Below are 21,936 nucleotides of genomic sequence, written 5' to 3'. Positions count from 1 at the left end.
ATACCCACAGGGTTTAACTCACAGGAATATAGAAAGAGCAAAGAAATGTGCAGAATGGGTCTGGTGTGCAGAAAGTGTCAGTATTAGCAGAGGGACCCTATGAGCTGTTCCACTGCACATGAGCATCAGCAGCATAGGAGTTGGAAACTCCCTCAGCAAAACAGCATAAGCACCACCCCCCTTGTCAGTTTGAACAGGAAGGTTTTGCTCGTATGGATGGGGATTCAGTTAAGCGTTGAGCTGACCTTGTACTCTGGGCTGACACTTCTACCAAGACTGGCCTTTAGTCCTGAGTGTGTCTCACAGCAGGGGAAGACCTTTCCTCCTGCCCACCTTACAAACCCAGGGTTGGGGCCAGTCTGAGAGTGGCTGCTCTGCTCATTCTCAGTCTATGGGGTGGGGCAATTCACTGCAAGTGAATCATACAAGACTTTACAATGGCTTATGGAAGGTGCACTCATTATTATTTTGATGTTCACTGGAGGCTGTATTTAAGTCAAGCCAAGTTTTCCTTAAAAAGTACTAAGCATAGCTTGTTTACAGAAGGCTGCACAGATAATAAAACTTTGTTTACCTCTGAAGCCCCAGAGACTTTTAGGGTAAAGTCAGTGTTGTTTGCTATTTCTCAGAATATCAGTGGACTTTTACCAGTGCAGTATGTAACTTGGCATGATGTGCTATCAGGTGCTCTAGTGCATGTTTGCTCTGGTTCTTCCAGCAATCCTTTGTATCTTGCTTACTTGATGCTGGGAAGAGAGGCAGGAGAGTTTACAGCTGAAAAGTACATAATGTTGTTTTGAACACATTTTTGGAAGTTGGAGTGATATTCTGGAACTTTCTCACTAGTTCAGTCTCTGACTGAATTAATTCCAGTGACTGACAGCAGCAGTCCTTGATACAGCAGAAACAGTGTTAGAGGTTTTGCTCCAAATAAAGTAAAAGTATTTTCCACATGAAGCTATTTAAAACATATGATTTGGACTACCATATATGAGGCAGCTTTATATGGATGTGATATAATATGTTAGCAAGGGGACCTTTTAACATATCCAGTTAGATGGATAGTCAAGCTATCTTCCAAACAGATTTTCTCATAATTAAATAATATGCTTCTCAGCTACTCCATATAACATAAGGCAACTGCAGCAGGGATTACAGCGAGAATCTGAGTAAATATGAACTACAGGCCAAACTACACAAAAGATGTATGCTGTTACAAGACTTCCACAAAATACTTTAACTGGCTTTCAACAGGTATTTTTTTTCCACATACATCCTTGAAAATTGCTTCCCTAAAGAGGCTCACGATGGATACCGCACCTAGTTGTTATCATCATCAGGCTTTTTACCTTGCTTTCCTGATCTGTAAGCATAACTAGTGAAAATTACTTCCCAGCAGCACCCCATGAGAGCATGGCCACAAATGTTTCTTCTCTGAAGCTTTATCTGCTTGTGGCAGCAGGTCATACAACTGTTTTTTTTTTTCATTCTTTCTATAATTTTCAATGAATTTAGGGGATCCAGAAGGTAATGGATTTTGGCAGGTAACACTGTGTTCCAGGGCATTCTTCAGAATGAGGTGTACACAGACTAACTTAAAAAAAAAAAAAAGCTGTAAAAAAATATTTTGCCTTGAATTTGCTAGGAAATGATGATAGAATTTTCCCCTGCACCTGTAACAAAATAAATATCTATACCAGAAAAATGGGGGATAAGTAGTTGAACAGAATGCTATGTGAAGCATCAGCTAATGTAAAGTGGACCTAGCAAGGGATTTTGACTTTTGAGGACTACTGAAAGTCCTGCTCTTTAACTCACAGTACTAGAAACTGTACCAGATAGGTACGTGGGAACAAATTTCAAAGGATCTAGGTTTTAGGGCTCAAAACCTGCCATGCAGAGTCTAGCTTGGAGTTTCAGCAGTACAGAGTGATTGCCACATAGAAGCATCGTTCACACACATCCTTTTTGAGATGCATCAGATGGCACAAAAGATGCCTTGCTGTGCTGAACATTAGAGCTAGAGAAAAAATGTACAATCTGGGCTCCCTTCTGTTCCCTTGGAATCCTACAAGTCCCAGCAGAAGAGTGGATGGTGCAGCCTCACGGTCCCCAGAGTGTAAAGCCTGCAGTGCTACTGGGTTTACTTACAGTGGAGGGAAGAGTACTCTGATGGTGTTTCTTTGAAAACAGCAAAGAGATCCTGTCTCTTTGAAAGTTTTTCCTGAAAGCTGACCATGCTTATTCTGTTGTATCAGAAATCAGTCAGAACACTTTGCTTTCTTCAAGTAAGTAAATTCTGTTAAAATTGGCTGCCGCTGTAGTTGATGTGATTGTTATGACAAGAAGGGTTTTTGAGATCCCAGCTCCTTTCCTGTATATCACCTTTACTAGAACTCTACATGTGCTAAACAACTAACAGTAGCCAAAAGTAAGAAAAGATATCATTTTGGGTGACACTGTCTATAAGATGGAAAACTGAGAGTACAAGAAAATGCAGGTGGGGAAGTGGCAGTCTCCCTCTTTCACTGTCTTCAAAGCAAGACTAAGTGCTTCCTGAAAGATGTCTTTCAGCCACATGCAAGTTATTTGGCTCAGTGGAGGCCAATATCCTGTGGTCTTTGTCATGGAGGAGCTCAGATGAGTTTATTTACTAGTCCTCAAACTCAATGCATCTATGAAACACAAAAGGAAACTCCAGCTCAATCAGTATGGGCTGTATTAGCTGAAAGAAAGAGAAAGGAAAGCAAAGACAGCAACATGGAGAGGAAGAGGTAGAACCTTTCCAGTCTTACAAATCAGAAGTGAATCTCTTGTCACCAATACACTTACATCAACGTAACAGCAGAAAAAGACTTATATGCAGCTATGTTTAAAAGCCTTGCAAGACAAACTATAAAACTTCTCAAATTTGAGACTCTCCAGACTTTCTAGTTTTAATAGTATGTAAAGCAAGTAAGCATACTGTTTGATGTGTACAGTTAATAGTGTTGTGTTTCTATGTTTTTCCCAATATCACATGCTCTGTGGGTAAACATATTTTGTTGCTGGTAATAGTAGAACATGTATGAGTAGTTCCATAAGTACTAGAAAAAGCATTGTAGTGCATATTGCGGAGAACCAATAAACAGCAAACAATGTAGGGCTAAATATAAAATTACTGTCTGTTCTTCAACAGCGCTCTAGGAAAATCATGATTTTTCAGTTATGATCTGTTCAACCAAATTAAAGTCTGATGACTGCCTCGAGATGTTCATTTATCACCCAAAATAAACCAGACTGAAAGAACAGGCAACAATACATGATTGTATTCAAAGGCAACTCATCAGCACCTATGAGTAAAATTTCCAGCAGCAGCCAGATAACAGGGGCAAGAAATAAGAGTACAACAATAGATCATGTCAGGACAGGATATTATAGAATCTCAGATTGTTTCATAAATACAAAAGAATGGACTACTGCTTTCCATAGTCTTACCTGTCAAACTATATTAAAAAACTTGCAAAAATGTTAGTGTTGCCCGTTACTGCTGAAGATTCATTAAGGATTTAGATTGTACTGAAACAAGTACACCTGCTTTTTTTTAAGTAGGCAGACCTGAAGGCAAATAAAAGAAAGATAATAGAGTATGTAATATTCATTTTTAAACTATGATTTCCTCTTTCATTTTTGTTTTTGGATTCAGATTAAAAATTTATGAAACCTTTTGGTGAGCTTTACTAGCAAATCTGAAAGATTCCCCAGAGCTATGGTTTAGTGCCTATGCAAAGAAATAGGAAAAAAAATAATTTGAAAACTCAAGTAAAAACTGTGTGGAATTACAGTTTCTCTCCAAGCGTTGGGTGGAGAGTGTGAAGAATGTTTGAGCCAGAAATTCTGGCCACAGATGAATGATCAAGGTAATTGGAGGTAATGCAGATTGACAAATAGAAGCCTGAGAAATATCTGAAAACAAAACCTTAAGAAAGCAATCTGATGTACTGCACACTTTACATTTTTCTTTGTCTTCAAAATATGCAAGTTGCAAAGCAAATATGTGTCCAAAGTGGACATGTTAATCACTGAGCTGAATATTAGAAATGAGAAAAAGACTCCTTCCCTACATGTCAGACAGTCTCTGGGTAAGTTGATACAGCCCTGTGGGCTGTGTCCCAGCACTGTAAGATAGGCACTTGAATAGGAACAGCTCCTCAACCACTGGTCTGAAGGACTTCCACCTCATTTTATTTGAATTACAGCATTATCAGCACTGAGCTTCACAACAGGAGGAAGTCTACACCACTGGGCAGACATCTGCTTATAGTTACACAACCCTATTTCTTGCAGTACTCTAGTACAGGGCCCACTTTTCCATGTCACACAGTGTGTGCAATGCTCCTGAGAGTGGATTAAAAGCACCCATTGGAAGAGAAAACTCTGGAGGCATTCCCACACAAAAACTGAATAACTCACCAGCTGGACCTTCCCCCCTTAAAGTGCCTAGGGCTCCTGAATTAGAAACGTTTTTGAAGACTGCCAACTAGGAGGGCTAACATAAACTAGAAATTGCTCCTGGATAAGGATGTACAATGAGGTAGGATAAAGCCATGTATGTGCTGAGGATTTGCAAAAGTACTAGCTAAATATTCCTACTTCTGCAGCCACTTCGGCTTGAAAAGAGCTCCCTACTTAATTGCACAGACTCTGAAATACTTGTCAAATTGTAGTGAATGTGGCAGCATTTTCATTGAAAGGACGTTTCATAGAAATGGCATATCAGGCTCCCTAGCACCTAATCACCGTCCAGATTAAGTTATGTAGCTCAAGTCCCCATGTACACTGGAGTCAGCTGGAAGAAGAGGGTATGACATAGTCAGAGGGTATGCCACCATGTGGGCGGGCACCTACACATGACAGATACCAGTTTCACTGGGATGAGTGTGGTTTTTCTTTCTGGGAAGTGCAAGTAATTCTGAAACCTGTAGTAAATGTGCACATGGCTCACACTTGTGTGCATGAATTGCCTGTAGGTACTCAGACTGTGTGATTGTATTAAGCACTGGCCTTGTCCAGGAAACACTGGCTAGCATTACCTAGCACAGTTGAGTGTGTTATTTCCCCTGACTACAGCAAAGATGTCCAGGGTGCTGTAGACTTTCACCAGACAGGAAAGGAACAGATGGTGGTGGCCTGCAGACTTCATTACATCCACAGCCACAACAGGTTCACTAATGCCAGATTGCTATTCCGTGGATCTGTTCAAGTCTTGCACAGTTTTCCTGGAGAAATACCTATACATTTCTAGACTGGAAGAAGCGAAACAGAAAGAGGTGTGATGCACCTCCAGCACTGAGCAGTTTCTGAGATAGTCCCGTGACAGTAATCTTTTGTATCCAGAAATTAGCAAGAGATGAATGTGAATCACCAATGCTCATAATGCATATCCAGATTTGGCAAAACTGGATGAATTTGATGGTGGCATCTGCCATGCTTTGAGTACATCAGAAAACAGCAGAGATTCAGCTGGTGCTGAAACAACTTTTTAAGAGGAGACCCAGTAGCCAAATGGCCTCCAGCAACCATGCAAGGTGATGGGTTGGTTTTTTTTTGCACTTTCCTTGAATCTGGAGATACCTGTATATTTTTGCTGCCTCTGTTGTCCTTTCTCCTTTGTCAACCTCACAAGCTGTAGCTTTCTGTAATGCACTGAGAACAGTGCAGATGCTGTAGGATGGCAGCAGACAGTGGTTCTACAGGCCCCAGGATCTGTGCAGGAGTAAGAGGTGTTTTTCAAAGAAGATATAAGAGCTTGCATGATTGTAGTCAAGGCCTTGAGAACTACATCCTCGACAAAGCAGGAATATGCCTCCGGCAAACTAAGGAAAATGCAGATGCAGACAAGCCACTGCAGCCTGAGGCCTCTTTATGGTGGTAATGGGAATAGCGTAGACATGGCTTCAAAGCACTTGCAGTTCCATTGAGAAAACAGCTGAACAGGCAAATACCTACCTGTAAGATTTCCATGTAGCTCAAATATATGTATGTATAAAAGGCCAGTGCTAATGATGCATTTCTAAGCTTTCCTACAGATTTCTTAAGGTTTTCAGATCTCCACTTCTGCAAAAAAATGTTGAGAGTTTTTAGCTGGCTCTTAAGATAGTGTCTTTTACCTCCTACAAAGCCAAAATGACAAAAATGACTCTAATGATCCTTTGGCAAGATGCTGCAAATTTGGAGAAGATGGAATCTGAAGCCATAAAGCAGACTTTCCAAGCTGAGCCTGCTGCCAATGCAGAGAACAGAGTGAGCCAGATTTCATTTAGTACCTGGAAGAGTACAGCAGGGAAACCACAGGGAGAAGAGTTCACTCAGTGGGAACACAACTGCTTCACAGACCCTCTTGTGCTTCTGAGGTCCTGCCAGGGCCACCCTGGTTATCCCTGTGAGCCTGCTCTTCAGGGAGACAACTGCAATAGTTCAGTCTCCTGGTTTTGAGCTCCAGTGCTTGTGGGCATCCTTCAGCTTCCAGTGGGGAGTGGCAGGACTGAATTACACCATTAGCTCGTAATTTCTAAAGTTCCTAAACTATAACACAAATGAAATGTTTGACTCAGACTAAGTGCTTAAGTTTAAAAAGCTCAATAGAGAAACCCTGAATAAATGAACCAGGAGAAAGGAAATGGTCAGTGCTTTAAAAATTACCAAGGACTATCCATATCAGAACTATCAAAGTTCCTATCAATGTCAAACCCATAAAATAACACACACTTTGACACAAATTACTATTAGAGCAATATTTTGCAGCCAAATTTTGTAGAAAAACTATGAAGTTCTGCAGTAAGATTTTCTGATCTTACTTTTTCTTTTATCTTTTTTTTTTGTACTTCCGGTAAATTAAAGAAGTCATTGTGGTGTAATATAAAAAATATAATTTTGGACTGGATTGTAATTAAAATGAAAAAGGTTAATGAACTGTATCTGAATCACTGCTTTCACACTCAGAATGGCTCTTTGGTTCAGATGGTGGTTTTGTCTCTATTATAAGTACTACACTTTCAGAAAAATAAAAAATATAATCCTATATCTGTGATAAAGATAAAATCACAGTAATTACGTGCATAAAATTGAGTGCCTGAGCATAGGGTTTGTTCTTACTTGTTGGCATTTAGTTTGACTAGTTAACCTTGCTGTACATGCTGTTGTGATTGGGCACAACCATCTTGTCTACATTTGCCTGAAACTCTGCATATTGCAAATTGTGCATAAAAGAATATGCCTAAAGATTTAAACAACTGAATTTGGACTGCACTTAATTTGTGAATATTTTCTTTAATAAGCTAATTAGAAAACTGCACTTTATAATAAAGGTACAGGTTTTAAGAGTTAAAATAAAAATAGATGGGGTTTTGAGAATTAATCCAACAATATTCATTAAACATGCTTTAACATCAGTTGTTTGGTGTCCTTGGATCTCCCAGATGAAAATACAGAAATAGAACTCTGTTGATAAACCAAAAAGTACCTGTACTCAGATCCTCAGAGGTATTTAGAAATACTTCTCTTGATTTCTGTCCAGGCATTGATCCTTCTGAAGACCAAAGTACCAAGTTGGTGAATTACAGAGCAGGTGTGTGAAAGCTGAAGCCAGTGCTGAGCAAAACTACTTTGTTTTGGCAGCTTGCCTAACTTTAACCTCTATGTGCATGTTCTGTGTACATGTTCCTCCAATATTAAAGCTTTTTCAGATATGCAGAGCTATCTTTACCCAAAGGTGGCTTACAAGAAAACTGTAGGTATAATGACAAGCTGGGGATTTTTAACAATTACTTCTCAAACTGCAGGGCAGTAACTTTCTGGCAGTCCTGAAAGGGCTTAAAGCATGCTGGTCAAATACCATGTGGCAGCAGTTCTCTCTCCCAGGTTGGCAGCAGCCTTTGCATTAACAAGTGAGGACAGCCTATGATTAGCGGCTGCAGGACTTTACCCAGGGAACTGATAACCACCTAAACTTGCTGACAACATTTCATTTTCTCCAAGGTGAAGGAGTGAATATGAACACTTGTATCCAATTATAAGCTCCTCTCTCTTGGCTGATATGGAGGAGCTAAGCTGCTGCAAAGTCTAACTGAAGGGAAGTGAGATGAACCAAGTGGAGGTGACATTTCCAGGATTGCATAACCCAGTTCTAACTATTTCTAGAGTCTCTTGCTGAGTTTAAATACTCCAATCTCTGCATTTTTTTTCTGAGAAAGACATATGAAATTAATCCAGCACTTCTCCCACTTTTCTTTGGCAATTAGAGAATTACAGGAACAGAAGCAAAGTAGGTTACAAAAACAGAAGCAAAACAAAACCAGTAATGATGCAGAAATGAAGCCTCAACCATTTGTTACGGCTTGACACTTCTTATTTACTGAGGATTTACAGCATTTGTCAGAGATAGAAATAGATAATGCAGGATTTGATCGTATGTTTCTTCTGCCCTGAATAAAGCTTCACTTCCGCAAGCACGGGGTACATCAACACTCTGTATGGCTCATTTGTGTATGATAATGAGATTTGTAAGCATTTAATGGGACTTGTAGGTAATTGCAGGTAGCAAAGGAAGGCAAGTGTTTGAAAAGTGTATTTCTATTTCCTCATAAAAGTGTCAGATGGCCTTGTCATAGTCAGAGTAAGTGTAACATGGACTCTAGCAGTGCAAATTTCCTGTTTTATATCATGTTTATTGGGGAAGGGTTTGTTTTTTTTTTGTTTTTTTTTTCTTTTCTAGAAGGATTAGGACTAGGTGTGAAACAATAGCACCTTCTCATTTCTTTAGTCTTTAGACATTTGCTCAGGCTGTTAAAACATCCAGTTAATATCAGTTGCACAGGTGAATTTTATCTGTAGTACCACATAAACATCTATTTCACATGGAAAAAACTGGTAACATGGACTTATTTTATATGTCAACAAGTAATCATTCAATCTTAACCATTATCAACATTGTAAATGGTAACTTTTAATCAACAGCAACAAATCTATTCCTCTCGAGTTGACAATCTGCAAATAACAATTCTCACTCCATTATCAACCATGGCAGTGGTACTGTGTTATTAAATAGTATTTTGGTTTCACTGACTAACAGAATGAAATGTATGTGTAAAAAATCAGAGCCAAGCCCCCTCCCCATTATCACTTATTTCATTGTGCCTGGTGCCTGTGTTGCAGAGGGTGCACTTCTAAAGCAAATCCTCTGAGAAGTCTGGATCACAAGATTTGTAAATTGTTAGTGCTGAGCATTGCACAGTATTATGAAAGACCACAGTTTCAATTTCATACATATACTCTGTATCATATCCTCTAGGACATTTTCAAGTGTTTAACAATCAGGTAATCATTTCTGGTTTTACTGGAGCAACTGTTTCACCTTGCCTCTCTATTGCATTGTGTGTCCTACAACACTTTGTTTAGCTTCTGTATATAAGTGTTTGGTGGTCTTCTATAATTTGGTGGTCTTCTATAACTCATGTTTTTCTCAACAAAATTCTTCAAAGGGAATAGATTAGATTGCTGCAGATATGAGAGGACAGGAAAGAGAAGGAAGGATGGAGGGAACAAATTAGTTGTAATCCTAATACGTGATTTCATACATAACAATTCAGTGTACCTTTTAAACTGGTACCAATTGCAGGATTCCTCCAAAAGTCAGCTTTCACATAGACAATGAAATGCTTTCCATTTCCAAATTTATAAAGGATCTATTGGACTTGAATTCACTCCAGAAACTTGCAGTTAACTTAGCTGCATTCCAAGCAAAATGGAGGAAAAACTTGCACTTAAGGAGGGTGAGGGCAATGGGCTGCACATTTTCTGCCTGATTAGACTCCTCATTGCTGAGACTGACCCTAGTAAGACCATTTTACAACTGTTGTACTTCAGTGGTGTGAAGATATATGAAAAAATGCCTAACATTCTTCCCACTGGTAAATCAGAATGTGGCTAAACTCACCTCTTCATACCAGATTTAGATTAGAATAAGAAGGAGGTAAAACACTGATCAAATGAAAATAAATAGAAAATCTTCATTTAGCTATATAAAACTGACTGCACTATTGACTCTGTTCTTTAGACCCCTGGTTTGTTTTTTTTTTCCCATACTGGCATTTGGTAAGAAAACCTACTATGAACCTGGTAAATAAGACTATACTACAAGTATACTTGTGTTCCTGAAATCACAAGGCTGAGTGTAGACACCAGTTATCGTTTTTCAGAGAGAAATGGATTAAAAACCTACAAGGCTGAAACTATTTTAAACTATAAGAATAAAGTGAAGGTCAAGGAGCCAGGTTTTTTATGTCAAGCAGCTGTATGCTGTGTTGAGTCTTCTGGAATCACAGTCTAGTCACTCTGAGGAGAGTGACTGTAGCACCAGCAGTGTGGTCAGGCTCCTGGTTACCTGAAAGAGATCCCTGAAAGAGATCACCTCTCTCAGCAGCACATCAGTCTAAACACCCATTTCTATAATTTTACATCAAATTTTATATGATTTAATGTCACAGTAAGTAGACAAACACCTGTCAGTGTTGATCCTGCCATAAATGCAGAGGGCTGAAGCAACACATGTCAACTGAATTAGTTTTATTTAATTAGTGTCTCTTTAAGGCTTGTTACAGAACATACCTCTAGGGTGAGAAGAGGTCATGTGGTTTTGTTGGTGCTTTGATAAAAAGCATATCCTACAGCTTACAATATGGATTAAAAGAACGTTTGCCATTCTTTCATTTTCTCTTCTGTATTTCTAGGCTTGTAAATCTGTACTTATACTGTTTTATAATTGTATCTATACCGCTATACTTTAGTAGCAGTGAATACAACCTCGTATTCCCAAGGCGTGTGGCATGCAAAGAGTGAAGGCTGACACAAATCAATCAACTGCATCCACACTGTACTTTGGTGGGGTGTTTGTGAGTTTTGATTGCAGAATTTGGTAATGTGCTTACTAATCCCAGCCTCTCTGCTTTATGCACACCCTGGGACCATGAAGCATATTAGAAAGAAGAGGACCTGTTCTCCATGGTTACTCTGGATTTGCCAGCAAGAAAGCTAAGTCCTACAATTAGGAATCTTCCATCACAGCTATCTATGCCCCCATGAAGTAGGCAAACCAAGACTGGTGGATAAATTTCTTCTCACACTAATACATTTCACCATGGAGGATTTTCCAGATGACACCAAGCTGAGTGACATGCCTGAGGAAAGGGATGCCAGCCAGAGGGTCCTGGACAAGGTCAAGAAGTGGGCCCATGTGAACCTCATGAAGTTTAACAAAGGCAAGTGCAAGGTCCTGTATGTGGGTCAGGGCAAGCCTTGGTATCAATACAGGCTGGGGGGTGAAGGTATTGACAGCAGCCCTGAGGAGAAAGACCTGAGGGTACTAGTAGATAAAAAAACTGGGCATGACCTAGCAGTGTGCACTTGCAGCCCAGGAAGCCAATTGTATCCCGATTTGCATCAGAAAGGATGACCAGCAGGTCAAGAATGGTGATTCTACCCCTCTACTCTGCTCTGATGAGACCCCACCTGCAGTTCTGTGTCCAGATTTGGAGTCCTTAGCAGAAGTAAAACATGGACCTTTTAGAACAGGTCCAGAGGAGTGCTACAAAAATGATCAGGGGGCTGGAGCACCTCTCCTATGAAGAAAGGCTGAGAGATCTGAGGCTGCTCAGCCTCAAGAAGGCTCTGGGAAGACTGTATTGTGGCATTTAAATACCTGAAGGGGACTTAAAAGAAAGATGGGGACAAACTTTTTAGTAGGGCCTGTTACGATAGGACAAGGGGTAATGGTTTCAAACTAAAAGAGGGTGGATCCAGGCTAGATATAATGAAGAAAATTTTTACAGTGAGGGTGGTGAAACACTGGCACAGATTGCCCAGAGAGGTGGTGTATACCCTATCCCTAACAGTCAAGGCCAGGCTGGATGTGGATCTGGGCAACCTGATCTAGTTGAAGATGTCCCTGCTCATTCCAAGAGGGTTGGACTAGATAACCTTTGAAGGTCCCTTCCAACCCAAGCTATTCTATGATTCCATGAATAATAACTTTTCCTTGCTTTGAACAGGAAGATGGTCATTCTCTTTCTAGTCTGACCAAAGGCTGTGACCTTCAGGTCTTGGCATCTGGCACATCTGAACAAGATACCTCTATCTGTTGAAGCAAAGTTTCCTAGATTGTTTTTCCTTTTCTGAAAGTCTTATCCTTTTGGGGTTCGTCTCTCTGCTCTTTATGCTATCTTCTAGTTTTGGACTCTGAACTCTGCAGAAACTGGCTGTGCAGCCTTACAGGCTATGAAGCCTTAGGAGCCCTGGAATTTGAAAAACAAGAGAGATCAACATACCTTTAACAGCTCAAACATGTTTATTTAAAAAGGAAAAGGGAAACCTAGGTCAGAGACCAAAAATAAACTTAGAAATGCAAAACAAGAGAGGAAAACAAGAGCATGCTGATGCACAGTAAGTCACATAACACACAAATCACGTCAAAAGGAGTTTGCAGACATAAACATGAGGTTGCACAGACATGGGGTCCTGAAGAAACCTCTCATCTTCTGTCCTCAGCTCCAGTAAATGCTGCCAAATATGCCTTCATTGCCTCCAGATGAGTTTATTATTGGAGTGAATTCTGCTGGGATGCTGAACATTTTTACCTTGAGAGGAATCCAGTTTGGCTACCTCTGCTTTCTCATGGAGGCAACTTGAAGTGCAGTGTCTGTATGTCATGCCTAGAGGTTCAGCAATGGTGTTGAATAGGACTGAGGCTGGCACTAATGGTATACCAGAGATGTTGCTTGTCTGGCTCTTTTATGTCCTTTTGGTTCTAAGCTATCACAGAAGCAGGGATTGACAGTTCCTATTCTCTACTTTTTCATTGCTGACATGTTGCATATTTTAGGCAGAAAGCCCTTCAGAAGACTTGGCACTGTGTGTGTAGAGGCAGCTTTGCAGCAGCCTGAGCAAAAGACTTTCCACCGGAAGCACTGGTGGAGATGAAAACAGTAACAAATCTAAAAAAATGCAATAACTGAACCTTAAGTAGCTGCCAAGACCCTAATGTTAAACATGGTAAGTTTACAAATGGACATCTAGGAGAGACTCACTTGTTTGCAAGCTTATTGAGCTCTGGATCTCTTACACTAGGCACCAGTGACATCATGTTAAATTAGCTAACCCTTAAATTAATGTCAGGGAACCTTGTCAGGGAATAGAACATGATTAACGATTGGACTTGATCTTAAAGGTCTTTTCTAACTTAGTTGATTCCATGATTCCATGGTTCTCCATACTAGAAAAGTATTAGAAAAGTCCTGGATTGGCTTAGCGTTTTCCCTTGCTCCATCCCAAAAAAATCCCAGGCAGCTTGGCATTTAACAGAAGCAAGAGACAATACTTCACAGACCACTTTGGGTGTAACCATATTATTTTGCCATATAAACCAGTGTAGATATAGGCCATTCCACACCAGTTTTCTTCAGGACCAAGGAATGATTCCAAGCATATTTAAACTACTAGTACAGACAAACTCTAAGTCTGAGGGAGTCTAGAAAAAATGTCAGAGCCCCTGGTCAGTCCTTATGATGTTTGCATTTCTGAGGCCAGCTGGTTAAAGTGTGAGAGAAGGAAATAACAAGCATAATGAACTGAGTATCTGGCCTGACATCACTGCAGGATAAGTCCTGCACTGTCAGTGTTCCACTGTGCCTTTCCCCAGGCTGGACTGATTTGTGGGTGGATCAAGGCTTTCATGTTGCTTCAGGTGTTCCTGTAGAAAACAGAGCAGGTATCGGAGACATATAATGACATGGTGGATGAATTTATTGCAGTGGAGCAGATTGAGACATACAAGAACATGCTGTGTCTTCACTATATAGTGGCTTTGGAGGAGACAAAAAGTGCTACGAAGTAGAATAAGATGACATAAGAATGAGCTGTCTAAGTGGGGCTACTTAGTCCTCCTGATAACATGGCTTTCACTGAATCAGTGGACATTTGTGATTTACATAGAACTAAAGCAGCTGTCATTTTTCTTGTTCATGGATGTGAGCTTGCACTCACTGCAGCAGAGTAAGCTCCTGCAGCCCTGAACATTTTAAAGTTTGGTTCCTTCTCAGAAGCTTGTGTACAGCTAATTTTGGACAGGTCCTTTGACACTTGCAGAACAGTTGTACGGGCTTGGCTGCAGGTCCTGATGTGACCTGGCAGGCAGACACTTCTGTAGCATCCTAGCCATCCTTTCTGTACTCAGTATGACCTTAGCACTGGGGTTCAGGAGATGAGGCAGGGAAAAATGACATCAGAGTGCCACCTCCATCAAGGACAACACAAATCACCTCACTACAGGGCATAGCCACCTCACCATGTAGGGCTCCAACACATCTTCCTGTGTTGTTGATTCTAAACTAGCTGTGCAAGTATGCTGTCCTTGACTGCTTAAACTTCAAACAGTTCTCTGTGATGTGGTGGATTTTGTCCCAGGGCAGTTATGTTGCTAGGTTAATAGGAAATATTCCAGCTGCAAAATTATGAATATGTGCATCTTCTTCACATACTTCTTGATTCCTTTTGCACCTCATGCTGCTCCATTGTGAGCATCTGGCCTGGAGACAGAACAACCAGCCAGGAAATGAGGATGCCAAGGGTGTGGTATTTCAGTGCTGAGGTATGGTCTCTACACACTGTGGGGCACGCTAGGCTTTAAACACTTTCTAAGCTACCTCTGCAGAGCTGCAGAGGTGTCAGGTTGTGTTCAATCTGGTGAGGCGAAGTCAATGCTACTTGCAAGAACAGAGAGAGAGTAGGTACAGAACTGAATCAGAGCAGTCTGTGTGTACATCAAAATGCAAAGTCCTGTTTGCAGCAGTTGGAAAAAGTGGATGCTACACAATAAAATGCTTATTTGAATCAAAATAGACAAGGATACTAAAATATGCATAGTTTGGGCTGTGCATCTCTGTACTGGATATGAAATTGAATAACAAGCCAACTCATCTCTATAGAAAAGTCAATCTCCATGGACATATTAAAGGGGTATATAAACTTGCCTATGTTTCAATTTTGATTTGTTCAATTATATTCCATTCAATTATATATTCTGTTTTGTAGGAGTACAATTTATTACCTCTATATTTCATCATGCTGGACCCTTAAGCCTTCTTCTTTGGCATACTTAAGTGACGAAAGTAACAAAAAGGCCAAGTGTTCATATGCTTCCTTAGAAAGATGTAAAAGATGTAGCTTGCTGAAGGAAATTTATTAGACTTGGCCAGCTGCTTGTATCTGGATCCAAAGAAAAATGTGTTTTAATTAAATTTTAAAATACAGCTAAAATGACACACATTAAAATGTCTTTGTTTCCTTATGAGTGTTGTATTAGACAGGACATGGAACTAAATGACGAGAAACTTGTAACTGTTGGTTTTGAAAACTGTAAGTTCATAAAGTTATACCAACAGTCTAGCAATGTGTATAGTCTTTTCCAGTACTTTGGCGGTGTGGCTTATAGGTCAAAATATGTGGTTTTCCTATTTCTGGTTACATTTCAGGCAATATGCTTCATTCAAAGGTGTGCTGCATGGAGTCTGGAGTTCAGTAGTTACTCTTTGTTTTCAGTGTCATCTGATATCTTAAATGGTCAGGAATAAAAAGAAACTATATCTTTTTTCTATTTTTTTTTTCACATTTGTAGTAAGGATTAAAAATAATAATAATATTAAAAGTGCCAGAACTGCCAGTAAGCAATCACTTCACTGCTGGGAGTGGTCATTACTACAAAGCTGATGGTTTCCAGTGGTGCCACACACTACAGCAGTGAAGAGAAACACTTTTTCTGTTCCTTTTGTGCTCAGGCCCTCCCCAGCGTCTTTATGGCCCTATGCTTCTTCACAGGTTACATACAATACAAATTTCCAATTCCCCTGCCACCTCACACACTGCCATTTAATTCTTCATCGGTTCCTCAAATCTTGGTTTTGATAGATGAGCCTGTACACTTGCTGAGCTGTCTGTCTTGAGGGAATATCTGAAGAGTAAAAAAAATTAATGTAAAAGTAAGAGATGACACTGGTCCTTGGAGGTAGCTAATAAGCCAAACAGGTTTTGATAGCAGACTTTTGCACAGCAAAAGTCTGTTACTTGACATAGTGGAGCTGCATAATTTCTTTCATGCAAGCCTACTTACAGACTCCTTTCAAAATCTGACATGACAAGTATGCAAAACAATTTGTTGAGATAGCAAATAATTAGAGTTACTGAAAGATTCATGAAGGAAATGTTTATGACAGTTCTCTGAAAATGTCAATACACCCATTACAAAACATTACCCAGGAAGTTAAGTCTTCTCATGGAGAGTCATCCTGTCAAATTAAGACACAATTGCCTTCAAATAAGAGTTATTTATACTTGTTGTACAAAAGTTTGATTGAAATATTAATTATGGATGGGCAATAAGACTGGGCAGTGAAAAACTGCAAAATCTGCTCTTCAAGAAGTTTGGTAGGAGGGAATATTCTACCTTCACATGCCATAAATGCACCATTCTGTAGATGCATATGGAAAGATGCTTTCACTGAAATTGTTCACATCTCTCTAAACCTTAATGTTAGAGCACCCATACAATCATTCAAAGGACACAGCCATGAAGCAACACTACGCTTTCTAACACCACACTTACTCTTAGGTTAAGTAACAAGGGAAAGTAAAAAAATTGTTGCAAAAGTGCAGGGAAGAAAACAACCAAAACAAGTCCACAAAAAGACTGGCATCATGCTCACAGATATTCCAAGAACTGAAAAAGTAGCTAAGTTTACAAGATAAACCTTGTCTAGTGAATAATTAACAGGTAAGCTTCAAGATTAAGCTCAATATAGACTGTTATTTCATTTTTATTGTTTTGACTGGAATGTTTTACTTTTAATGTCTAAAGAAGGGTTATGCCAGGTAATCCTGACACAATTAGGTGGGAGATTTACTCATATAATGGGTGATACCTATTTAATTTTAAAATTTAAATTATACTTTTGATGAGTGTCCATGGCTCATGGGATAACATAATTCAGTGTTTTGTCTATTTAACATAACAATTAACATAAGTTAATTTAACACTGTTGCTAAGGTCAAGTTGAAAGGCTGAAAATGTGCCTTCTGTAAATGCATTCTTATAAAATCGACAATTACGCACTATTTATTTCATAGGGTTCCTGTCTTTTTGGCACAAAGCATGGATATGAACCGAACTTGTGATGTTAAAGAGATTACAGAGTGCATTTAGTAGGACTTCTGTGGCTGGGACATGTTGAGTGGTGAATGCAGCAAAGGTTTTCATGGAAAAAAGAACAGGTCAGTGGTTAAGGCAATTGAGTTCTGTCTTGAAAGCTAAATTATAACCTTGCCCCTGAGCTTGTAATTGAAGTTCCTTACATTTATCATAGGTGCCTACTAACCAATTTTTAAAATGTATGATGAGAATCTGATTTATTAATGTGCTGAGAAGTGAATGAGAGCAGTAAGTGGGTAAATGAAGTGTGGCATAGTGCTAAATAGATATAAAAAAGGCCTAGACTGCTTTCATATGAGAAACCTAAGATATGTGGATTCTTGTATCTGAACTCCTTCAGATTTCAGAATTCCCACTTGTTAACTGAAGATCATAGCACGCCTTGGTTTTGTTGCAATGCCTGAAAATAAATGTGCTAGTATTTTAGAAGCACGCTGTAAAAATAAGCACACTGTAAAAATAACCATGGAAGAAAAAATACTGGCAAAATCTAGTTCTGTATTCAGAGCATTACTTGAAGAAAATACAATAGGTAGGACATAATGCCAGATTGAGTGGGAGAAACGGGGGGAAACTTCTCATTAAATAAGTACTTTCTATTCCAGTGCAATGCATGAAACAGTGCTCCCGAACAAAACTGTTATATGACCATGTATGCTATGTGATATAGCAAAATAATACGAATGCAGCAGCGAAGCAATTTAAAGTTTCACATACCTGGTGTTCCACAGCTCCTGAGTGTTTTGGCATGGCTCCAATGTGGATGCACATTTGTTCGGATTACAACAGAACAACTTATGTCTGCTTTCTTGCTGCATACAATGCCTAGACCTGGGGCATGTTAGAGTCAGAATAGTTTTTCTGACAAAGTAACAACCTTGACAAAGTTATGAGTAGATTAAAACAGGATCTTAAAGCTGAAAGAGAATAGCAGATATAATAAATTATGATGTTGCCAGCTCTTGTCTAGGACAAAGTCCTATCACTACAAATGCCCACCCTCATGGCTCAAGGGTGCACCTCCTATGGCTCTCTGGGGAGGTTTCCCTTCTTTCAGGAATGGATCTGACAACAGTGCCTACTGTGAGGGCATTTGTGGTGACAAAAACAAATGGGGTGGTGCAGAAATATATTGCCCACAAATAGAATGAGCCTCAAAATGAAAATTTAGTATTAAGACAGGAAAAGAGGTCACCGATACAATAAGCTGATGGTTCAGTTACATTTAAGCGTCCATAAACAAGGAGCTGCAACAGTGGGTAGAGAGGTACATTGTGAATGGGGTATCAAAAAATCTGTAAACTTTCCTACTCCTGCAGTGCTTCTTTACATAATGAGATAAACATATGGGGTAGCTGGTGCTAGTGCATGGCAGCAGCTCAGCTGTATTTTCTTTGTCAATCTTGCAGATTTCACGAAGGTGAGCCTCCAAGTTTTGCCCAGGAAAGACCACCATGTTGTCAAGACTAAGCAGATGAATAAAAAGGCCCAGGAAAATAAACTGTGCTTACATGTTATATTCCTGTATGAGTATTATTTTATAGGCAGTTTTCCTGCAGTGTGCTTTACATCCTTGCAAACATACTAGCAACAATTCTGAACTATGGCCTTATCATTTCATGTAGGATGCACTATTCAAGCAGTCAGATACATCAGTGTAACATGGTGTCGCACACCACACATGGCAGTGTTCTTACCCACAACTCCTGCTGTGAAAAAATAACAAATAAATAAAACATTTCCTTGCGGAGCAGGAGCAACTCAAATAGTAAAAACTTTGTTTTACTTTTTCTGTTGACAATTCCGAATGCTGAGGAAACACACTGTAGGACAAGGGACAGGATTACAACAGTTTAGAGAGAGTTGTGCGTTTATCCATGGGAAGAGAAAAACCTCCTTTGGTGATTTATGTGGGACTTCGCTCTAACTTTACAAAGCCGTTCACTTAGGTTTCACTTATTTTACTGTGAGAGTGAAGAACATTCCTTTAACTTCACTTTCTCTAGCATATGTGCGTTGTGATGTCCATATTTATAGGCGACATAAAAGTCTCTACTGAAAGAGGTACCTGTCTGCTTCATCCCCTCCTTCCCCTTCCCCACAGGGCAGAGGATAGCTAACACCGCCGGTTTTAGTTCCCGCTTAATGCACTCCAGAGCTCATAATGGGTCAGAAGGATCGAGGAACAAACCGGAGACCTTGGCGGTCGCCGCGGGTTACCTCGGGCCGGGTGGGGGCCGGGCGGGGCCTGGGCTGGCTCCGTCCTGTCCCGCCCCACTGCCCCACCGCCCCCGGGGCGGGCCGCCCGCCGCCGCCGATATAGGCGCAGTCCGGGCGCCCAGTGACACTCGTTGCGGCCCTGCTCTCATGGGGACGGGTGGTTTCCGTGGGTAACGCAGGTGAACCGCTGGGGCGGGCACGGACGGGGCTGCTGCCGCCGCCGCTGTTGTTACTCTCGGTCTGCGTCGGTCTCGGCTTCCCCGGTAAAGCGCCTCGTTCCTCCCGCAGGCTCGTCCCGGAGAGGCAGTTTCCCAGTCTCGCTGCTGCCATGGCCTCGGTTCCTTCAGCCGGCTGCCTCTTGGCCAAGAACCAGTACTACAGAAGTAAGTGCAAGGGGAGGGGAGAGAGGAGTCGTCCCCCTGTGTTCATCCTCCCCCTCTTGTCTGCCGGGGAGGGTCCTCTGGAGGATAGAGGCTGAGCGCCCCAGAGGCTCTCCCGAAGAGATTCCCGGATTGTTGCCCCTCATGAAAAGTCAAAGTGGCTCAGGTGATACCTGGACGAGCCGAAGGCAAAAGGGTGGCTTTGCGTGGTAGTTTTTAATAGTTTGGGGAGTTTTTCATTATATCAAGGGACTTCAGTTTTAATGAGCATCTGCTTCTGGTTATTAATTTATTTTCCCTATTAATTTTTTTTACCTACTTAGAAATGTAATGTGGGTGTAATGGCATATGTAATATCTTTTATTTTTAAAATATAAAATATAACATAGAAAAAGTGTTAGCCTGGATAGTCTAGGCTTCTAGTTAAACTTCATATTTACTTTGCAAGCTTGGAGCACAGAATCAACTCACATTTTTGTTTCTAAGCATGTGAAACAGTCAGTAGCTTGAGAATACATATGGTGAATTAGGATCCCTCTGGACTGCATGGACGCTACAGTGCAAGTGTAGGAATTATTGTGTCACAGTGAAAAGTACAACAATTAGGTTGGTTTGGACTTGAATATTCAATAATAAAATCATTTGTTCTGATAGCAACATGCACATGATCTTAAGATTTGTCACTGATTTAAGTGAAAGTTATGCAAATAGATCTCTCTATAATTTTAAGTAGACTGAGATCAATTTATAAGAAAAAATTATGTTCCTTAAAATGGCATTATGTAATACAGAAGTTGTACTTTGTACTTAATAAACTTATATTTTAAAATGTCTGAGAAATTCTTGGTGTAGAAATAGTGTACTCTCTCAAAGCATTTTTTTATGTGTGTCTATTTTCTGTAAACAGCCAGGCAGAACTCGGAGTCCAGTGTTTCTTCCAGCTCCTCCTGGTGTTCAGATGCTGTGAATGTTGCTGACCAGGACAAAGCATTTCATGGTATTGTGCCTTTCTTTCAAGCAATCTTGTAGTTTGCCTATTTGTTATTTAGCTAGTGTCTAATGGTGTTGGCTTTGTCTCCTTTGCCAGGGTTACCTGAGTTAATTGATAGAAGTTGGTGGATAAAAAGCTTTTTCCAGAGTGAAACATCTCCACCAACTGTTGGCAGAAAAACACTGTCAGCAAGCAGGTGAGTCCTGTTTTTACAAAGATGGGGGTAACTTACTCATTCCATTTTCCTTGTGGTAAAAGTTCTGATAAACAAGTTGTAATAGGCTAAAACAAACTGGGGAGTGCAATGCTATTTTGAGGGCTTAAAAGACTCTTAAAAGTGTACAGCTATTGAAGCTTCCCATGTTTTCATTTTAACAAATGCACTCATGCTACTTTACACTAAGCGTGTGCTAGTGATTGTTACTGTTCTGCATTCTACTTATCCTTTATCTACTGTTCTTCATGGGGTATTTATCCTTTACCTGTAGCACTTGCACACCCATTTATGCAGTTTACCCTTTTTATGTTAAAAAGCTGATATGAATGCATTCAAAAATACTCAGATAAGTATATTTGAGGAAACTAAAATGATTACTTAAACCTTTTTATATATATTTCTGTAGTACCAACAGCTGAATAGGACAGCATGTTGGCTTCACTGACTGAGATACTACATACAGACTTGTTTTTCCAAGAGGCCTGGGATCTTCCTAATGTCTGTGTTCAGCTGCAAGAAGAAAACAAAACCTTTGGGAGAGTGGTCATTGCTTAAATGTCATTGCTTAATGGACATGTCCATGGCTTACATTGTTCATTACAGAGTTCCTATAATTTGAGATGTCTCTCTAATGGAAGTTACCGGTATTAAATATCCTGATGAATTGGAGTTAGAGCAAAATGGCAGGAAGATGTTGTAAGTTTAGGAGAAGCATGTATATTGAATGACTTTACAATAGGTGATACCCGTCAGTTTTACCTTTAAGATATCAGGTTTATAGGCTGATAGTCACACGGATGTAAACAAAATTCAGGTATGTAGTCCAGAGTAGGAGACT

At 40.1% G+C, this 21,936-nt stretch overlaps 1 protein-coding gene and 1 long non-coding RNA gene across 4 annotated transcripts; both read left to right on the top strand.

Moving 5' to 3' along the window:
* The first annotated feature begins 4,114 nt into the window (after positions 1 to 4,114).
* On the top strand, positions 4,115 to 21,614 carry PPDPFL (pancreatic progenitor cell differentiation and proliferation factor like). Its single transcript, XM_062633431.1, has 5 exons — positions 4,115 to 4,125; positions 19,794 to 19,893; positions 20,798 to 20,887; positions 20,978 to 21,077; positions 21,505 to 21,614. Exons 2-5 carry the CDS (start codon positions 19,839 to 19,841, stop codon positions 21,515 to 21,517), a joined length of 258 nt encoding a protein of 85 aa, XP_062489415.1. The 5' UTR covers positions 4,115 to 4,125; positions 19,794 to 19,838; the 3' UTR covers positions 21,518 to 21,614.
* Positions 16,603 to 18,809, top strand: LOC134171149 (uncharacterized). 3 transcript variants are annotated; one of them, XR_009967511.1, is made up of 3 exons: positions 16,603 to 16,855; positions 17,209 to 17,352; positions 18,700 to 18,809. It is a non-coding gene; the product is annotated as an uncharacterized LOC134171149 (long non-coding RNA). The 3 variants fall into 3 exon arrangements; XR_009967512.1 differs by lacking the exon at positions 16,603 to 16,855 and adding an exon at positions 16,896 to 16,953; XR_009967510.1 differs by lacking the exon at positions 16,603 to 16,855 and having other exon boundaries at positions 16,973 to 17,352.
* Positions 21,615 to 21,936: the final 322 nt, after the last annotated feature.

The sequence above is a fragment of the Pezoporus occidentalis genome, unplaced genomic scaffold (assembly GCF_034315485.1).
Source record: "Pezoporus occidentalis ecotype Australia unplaced genomic scaffold, CSIRO_AGI_Poc_V1 ctg4, whole genome shotgun sequence".
Classification (NCBI taxonomy): domain Eukaryota; kingdom Metazoa; phylum Chordata; class Aves; order Psittaciformes; family Psittacidae; genus Pezoporus; species Pezoporus occidentalis.
The sequence above is the reverse complement of the archived record's forward strand: the minus strand, read 5'-3'. Positions and strand labels throughout refer to the sequence as shown.

What these genes read in the sequence shown, in the direction of transcription:
- PPDPFL (XM_062633431.1), top strand. Translation starts at nt 19,839, where the DNA reads ATGGCCTCGGTTCCTTCAGCCGGCTGCCTCTTGGCCAAGAACCAGTAC. An exon ending in CAAGAACCAGTACTACAGAA is followed by an intron (nt 19,894 to 20,797) that starts GTAAGTGCAAGG and finishes TTCTGTAAACAG; the next exon opens with CCAGGCAGAACTCGGAGTCC. An exon ending in CCAGGACAAAGCATTTCATG is followed by an intron (nt 20,888 to 20,977) that starts GTATTGTGCCTT and finishes CTCCTTTGCCAG; the next exon opens with GGTTACCTGAGTTAATTGAT.